A 6781-nucleotide genomic window follows, 5' to 3' on the forward strand; every position below is an offset into this window, starting at 1 on the left:
ATATCACCTGTTTCCTCAAAAATTATCATGCAAATTATCTGGTCATAGTCATTGTCATCAGCATATTTGGTCGTTTTTAGGCAGAACTGTGTGTAACCATGAAAAGAAAATACAGTTCATTCCCTCTGTAAACCAAAACTAAAGGTAAAACTAGCTAAGTTAAATACTACATATCCCAAGATCCAATGTGCCTCTTCCCGCAATGTAATATATTTTTTAATAACCCGTACAGTAGGTGGCGGAAATACACCAATAGGTGTAGTCGACTATCATGCCCGTAACATAAAATGTTAAAGAAGAAGACGCAATGGGCACGTTGGTAAATTCGCTCTGGCTATCTACTCCGATTTCAGAGCACTCCCGTCTGAGTATGCAGAGAGCAGAATAACTGATTAATTTACGAACGCACCCAATGTAAGAGACTTCCTATTGCAAAGCATGTTGGTACTTGTGTACACCTCTAAATAATGTAGCTAGGTTTTAGAGCCACCAGCAGTTATTTTGTGTAATTTCTTGAAATTATATCGATACTGCTACACATCTATATGTACAAAACTCATTGGCGGGCTGAAATTCAACAAACATAGGTATGGCGGAGGGTGCCGGTAACGCAGTGAATCTTCCCCCCGGAGATCCGCAACTCATCGGGCTCATCGTGGAACATCTCAAGAACCGAGGCCTGTTCGACGAGTTCCGCAGAGACTGCCTGGCAGATGTGGATACAAAGGTAGCTAATCTAGCTTTCAACTTTTTCTAACTAGCTATCAACGTTCCTTTAAGCCTGCTATTTAACGTTAGCTAGCAAATAGTTTCCGCTTTATTTGTCCCACCTTGTTGTTGTTTTTAGCTTAGCTAACTAGCTAGCCAGCTGTTGGAAATGTTGCGGCTATTGATCAATGGGTAACGTAAATGATGTGCTTCTGTCATTGTTGTCATCAGCCTGCCTACCAGAATCTACGACAGAAAGTTGACAACTTCGTCTCTACTCATTTGAACACTCAAGACTGGAACCCATCAATCAACAAAAATCAAGTGCGAAATGTGCTAAGACAAAGCGTCGTGCAGTGAGTAGCTACGATATATGATTATAATTCTGCTTGTAAATGTCTAATGCATTGTAATTGTTGACAGTACATAACAATTAAATCACTTTCTCAAGCCAAAGACAGTGCCATCTGCACATGAATGGTTAAGATCATGTACCCAGTCTGGATTGCAATCAGGTGTTCCTTTTAATGCCAGTATTTTTTTTTATTTCACCATTATTTAACCAGGTAAGCTAGTTGAGAACAAGTTCTCATTTACAACTGCGACCTGGCCAAGACGAAGCAAAGCAGTGCGACACAAACAACAACAGAGTTACACATGGAATAAACAAGCATACAGTCAATAACACAATAGGAAAAAATAAATTATATATACAGTGTGTGCAAATGGCGTGAGGAGGTAGGCAATAAATAGGCCATAGTAGCGAAGTAATTACAATTTAGCAGATTAACACTGGAGTGATAAATGAACAGATGATTATGTGCAAGTAGAGATACTGGTGTGCAAAAGAGCAGAAAGGTAAATAAAAACAATATGGGGATTGGGTGGGCTATTTACAGATGGGCTATGTACAGCTGATGTTTAAAGTTAGTGAGGGAAATATAAGTCTCCAGCTTCAGCGATTTTTGCAATTCGTTCCAGTCACTGGCAGCAGAGAACTGGAAGGAAAGGCGGCCAAAGGAGGTGGTTGCTTTGGGGATGACCAGTGAGATATACCTGCTGGAGCGCGTGCTACGGGTGGGTGTTGTTATCTTGACTAGTGAGCTGAGATAAGGTGGAGCTTTACCTAGCATAGACTTTGGATTGGAGATGTTTAATATGAGTCTGGAAGGAGAGTTTACAGTCTAGCCAGACACCTAGGTATTTGTAATTGTCCACATATTCTAGGTCAGAACCGTCCAGGGTAGTGATGCTAGTCAGGCGGGCGGGTGCGGGCAGCGAAAGGTTGAAAAGCATGCCTTTGGTTTTACTAGCGTTTAAGAGCATTTGGAGGCCACAGAAGGAGTGTTTTATGGCATCGAAGCTTGTTTGGAGGTTAGTTAACACAGTGTCCAAAGAAGGGCCAGATGTATACAGAATGGTGTTGTCTGCATAGAGGTGGATATATCATTGATATATATAGAGAAAAGAGTCGGCCTGAGAATTGAACCCTGTGGCACCCCCATAGAGACGGCCAGAGGTCCGGACAACAGGCCCTCCGATTTGACACATTGGACTCTGTCAGCGAAGTAGTTGGTGAACCAGGCGAGGCAGTCATTTGAGAAACCAAGGCTATTGAGTGCGGTGATTGACAGAGTCGAAAGCCTTGGCCAGGTCGATGAAGACGGCTGCACAGTACTGTCTTTTATCAATGGCGGTTATGATATCGTTTAGTACCTTGAGCGTGGCTGAGGTGCACCCGTGACCAGCTCGGAAGCCGGATTGCACAGTGGAGAAGGTACGGTGGGATTTGAAATGGTCAGTGATCTGTTTATTAACTTGGCTTTCGAAGACTTTAGAGAGGCAGGGCAGGATGGATATAGGTCTATAACAGTTTGGGTCTAGAGTGTCACCCCCTTTGAAGAGGGGGATAACCGCGGTAGCTTTCCAATCATTAGGGATCTCGGACGATATGAAAGAGAGGTTAAACAGACTGGTAATAGGGGTTGCAACAATGGCGGCGGATCATTTTAGAGAGGGTCCAGATTGTCTAGCCCAGCTGATTTGTACGGGTCCAGTTTTGCAGCTCTTTCAGAACAGCTGCTATCTGGATTTGGGTGAAGGAGAAGCTGGGGAGGCTTGGGCAAGTAGCTGTTGGCCGGGGTTGGGGTAGCCCGGAGGAAAGCATGGCCAGCCGTAGAGGAATGCTTATTGAAATTTTCGATTATCATGGATTTATCGGTGGTGACCGTGTTACCTAGCCTCAGTACAGTGGACAGCTGGGAGGTGGTGTTCTTGTTCTCCGTGGACTTTAGTGTCCCAAAACTTTTTGGAGTTAGAGCTACATGATGCAAATTTCTGTTTGAAAAAGATAGCCTTTGCTTTCCTGACTGACTGCGTGTATTGGTTCCTGACTTCCCTGAACAGTTTATTGTTACGGGGGCTATTCGATGCTTTTGCAGTCCGCCAGAGGATGTTTTTGTGCTGGTCAAGGTCAGTCAGGTCTGGAGTGCACCAAGGGCTATATCTGTTCTTAGTTCTACATTTTTTGAAAGGGGCATGTGTATTTAAGATGGTGAGGAAATTACTTTTTAAAGAACGACCAGGCATCCTCGACTGACGGGATCAGGTCAATATCCTTCCAGGATACCTGGGCCAGGTCGATTAGAAAGGCCTGCTCGCAGAAGTGTTTTAGGGAGCGTTTGACAGTGATGAGGGGTGGTCGTTTGACCGTGGACCCATAGCAGATGCAGGCAATGAGGCAGTGATCGCTGAGATCCTGGTTGAAAACAGCAGAGGTGTATTTGGAATGCAAGTTGGTCAGGATAATATCTATGAGGGTGCCCATGTTTACGGATTTAGGGTATATGTGACAGTCATATGTATTGTCTCTGTGGTATGTCAGGTCAGGTATGCTGGAGTCCGGAGTGGACAGAATCATCACCCAGGTGGTGGATCCCAAGCTTAACCACACCTTCAGGCCCCACATTGAGGAAGCCATTCACGACTTCCTGTCTGCTGAGAAGAAGGAAGAGGGACCATCCAACACTCCATCAGAGACAGAACAGCAAGAGGCTCCAAGCCACACTGGACCCAAAACACCATGAGGTCAGTGTGTCACACCTGTGGTCAAGATTGCTGAAATCAACATAAACATACAAATCATGGGAAAATCTATAGGTATTGAACTATAATCTCCTCAGAATGTTTCAGGTTCTCAGTTTGTCATTTGTCTTTATTTCAGGTGCAGAGGAACGTCTTCTGCTAAAGGTAGACTTTTCTAGAGCTCCATCAGACTGGACAAGGAACTCCAACTTTTAAAACTAGTGTGGAGGTATCATGGCGCAGGGGCTTTGCAAGAGGTTTCCACAACTCTTAGTCATTCTTCATGTGGAGAAACCAAGCCATGGATTTTAGCTGTCAATGCGTACCAACTACCAAGTCACAGAAGGAATCGTGCAAAATGACACTTTGTGTAGCTAGCACAATTGGCTAAATATACCATCTTTTACTTCCAGATAAAGTTGTATGAATTGCTCTGATTTAAATTGCATTTGTGGTTATTGAATTAACAATAGAATGGTCACTTTTATTTCTTAAAAGCTAGAAGTAGTCATTGTTCGTAATGTTTGCTAACTGATTTTTTCCCCCCAATTGTTTTGCCAGTTTCTTTTGTGAATTTTGTAAATAAATGTTTTAAACAATAAATGATTTGGTAGAAATGTTTACACTGCCCTTTCATTTTTAAACTGGGTCAATAGAACATGTGCTGTACTGGCCATTGTAAGACTTCATTGCTGAGTTAGCCTAGATTAAATGATCCATACCTCTGCTACATTTGACTATATTCTTTTTAGATGAGAATGATCTCAGCATTATTATCCAATTTGGAGCCATCCGGAGCACAATCCGTGAGATCTCTTGAGGGGAGGGAGGTGCAATGTGTTCATTATAGAGCACACAGTCCTGGGCAAAACCTTAGCCATAAAAGGGTGCTACAGTCTTTGCCAATTTGAGACTTGACATCTGGAGTACAACCCAGGTTATGAAACTAGCTCCCAGGGGGGACCCAACAGGCTGCCTCTGACAGGTTTGTTGGCATTTCTCTGAGCAGACAGGGTGCAAGGTGATTGGCAGTGCCTGGGGGCACGGTATGTTGCTGTCTCCACATCCATGCTATATTTCTCTTGCTACCCTCGGCTGTGTAGGAGAGGCTTAGCTCAATGGCCCTAAGATGCAGCCCCCAGGAAGGGGACGAGGGGCTCTGGATGAGCTGTGCAGAGTGTTCCCACCTGGCTGGGACAAAGGTTCAATTGATAGAGCTGCTTCTGTCTTTCACCACCTCGCCTTTGAGGACGTGCAGACTAGCAGGCCCTCTATGCTGCATCACTGAGAACTGGCAAGCAGGCCTTTCTGTTGTCTTTTTTTAAATATCAGATACTTCCACACACCCGACACAACAGAATGAGTTTTCTTCGCTCTCCTGGTCTTTGTACAAGTAGTAGGAGAAAAGTCAAAAGAATGTCAGAAGGAAATTATATATACACTCCTCTGTGTGTTTATTTGGACAGTGAAGCTAAAACATTTCTTGGCTCTATAATCCAGCATTTTGGATTTGAGATCAAATGTTTCATGACTACAGAATGTCACCTTTTATTTGAGGGTATTTTCATACATATGTTTTACCGTTTAGAAATGATAGCACGTTATGTATCTAGTCCCCCCATTTGAAGGTGTCTGTCATACATTTTTTGACAAATTTGCATATATAGATACATGGGCACAAAGATCATACCCCTGAGACATGCTAATTTTACCAATGACAGTGGAGGTTAGCCTTTTTGGGGGGGGTATGATATTTATACCTCTAACTTTCTCACTCAACATTATTCACGTTTCATTCATTAATATCTGTAATCATGGGAGCATCCACATTAATGTGGAAGTGTTCAGAAACATACTCTATTCTTATTAACCATAAAAGTGACTCCAAAATGACACAATACATTATTTACCATTTATTTCTATTAGGCACAACATAATCTGAAACACAACCAAAACAAACTGCAAACACATCCAAGTTTGTAGAGTCACAAGCTTGATGTAGTAATTGCGTGCTAGGGCTATGGGACCAAATACTACATTTTTGACCACTTATATACACATATAAGGGGATTTGCCCAAATACTTATGACACCTTCAAATGTGGGGACTATATACATAAAGTGCTTTCACTTCTAAACGGTAAAACAGATATGTATGAAAATACCATCAAAATAAAAGGTGACATTCTGTACTGTCACCTCATATGAAACATTTGATCGCAAATCCAAAATGCTGGAGTATAGCGCCAAGTGAAAAGCTTTAGCCTCACTGTCCGAATAAATACGTTGGGGGAGTGTAGTAGATCGATAAGCATTTAGGGCAAGTGGATACTAGTGACATATTGGACATTGAATATAGCTCATTTGTTGGTTGCTAAGAGAAGTGTCACCTAGTGAAAGTTAACTACCCCCCCAACACATACGTACACAGTACACACACACATATTGAATAAAAGGTCCTGGTGGAAGTCTTACTGCCGTGTCAGGCTTACAGAGACCAGGCCCAAGGCTACGCGACTCCAGCCCCCCCCCCTGACGTCAGTGTCTGCTCATGCTAGTTAAGATGCTTTGCCACAGTTCCTCCATCTGGGGAAATCCAATCTTGTCCTGATTTTAACACTACAATTGTCAGCTGTCTGGCGTGAGTAATCAGAAATCCGGGTGAGGAATTGAATGACCTGGCTCCGTTGCACTCTAGCTGGAAGTCTCTCGTCCTCACTCCCTCTTGTCTGTACCTGTTATGCAGGTCATAGTACGTGGTTGGGATTATCGACTAATACTCGTTGCATTTAGGCTAAGTCAAGTAAATCCACTTATTACACACGCATAATACCAGTAACTTAATTAAAAGCAATGGCAACTTACGACCAGATGGTCTGAACACAATACTTTTTTTTCTGAATAGTAAAGGTCAAGTGATGACCGAGTTGTGTTTCAGAACTCTCACAACAACTGCATCTTCCTCCCACACAATGGAGGAGTACTGTACA

General features: G+C 43.0%; 1 protein-coding gene across 1 annotated transcript; it reads left to right on the top strand.

Moving 5' to 3' along the window:
• The first annotated feature begins 270 nt into the window (after nucleotides 1-270).
• On the top strand, nucleotides 271-4413 carry bod1 (biorientation of chromosomes in cell division 1). The gene is made up of 4 exons (XM_038978399.1): nucleotides 271-727; nucleotides 940-1064; nucleotides 3593-3795; nucleotides 3932-4413. The coding sequence occupies exons 1-3, from the start codon at nucleotides 590-592 to the stop codon at nucleotides 3792-3794; spliced, it is 465 nt and encodes a 154-aa protein (XP_038834327.1). The 5' UTR covers nucleotides 271-589; the 3' UTR covers nucleotide 3795; nucleotides 3932-4413.
• The last annotated feature ends 2368 nt before the right edge of the window (nucleotides 4414-6781 follow it).

The sequence above is a fragment of the Salvelinus namaycush genome, chromosome 3 (assembly GCF_016432855.1).
Source record: "Salvelinus namaycush isolate Seneca chromosome 3, SaNama_1.0, whole genome shotgun sequence".
Taxonomy (NCBI): Eukaryota; Metazoa; Chordata; class Actinopteri; order Salmoniformes; family Salmonidae; genus Salvelinus; species Salvelinus namaycush.

What these genes read in the sequence shown, in the direction of transcription:
- bod1 (XM_038978399.1), top strand. Translation starts at nt 590, where the DNA reads ATGGCGGAGGGTGCCGGTAACGCAGTGAATCTTCCCCCCGGAGATCCG. An exon ending in TGGCAGATGTGGATACAAAG is followed by an intron (nt 728 to 939) that starts GTAGCTAATCTA and finishes TGTTGTCATCAG; the next exon opens with CCTGCCTACCAGAATCTACG. An exon ending in CTAAGACAAAGCGTCGTGCA is followed by an intron (nt 1,065 to 3,592) that starts GTGAGTAGCTAC and finishes GTGGTATGTCAG; the next exon opens with GTCAGGTATGCTGGAGTCCG.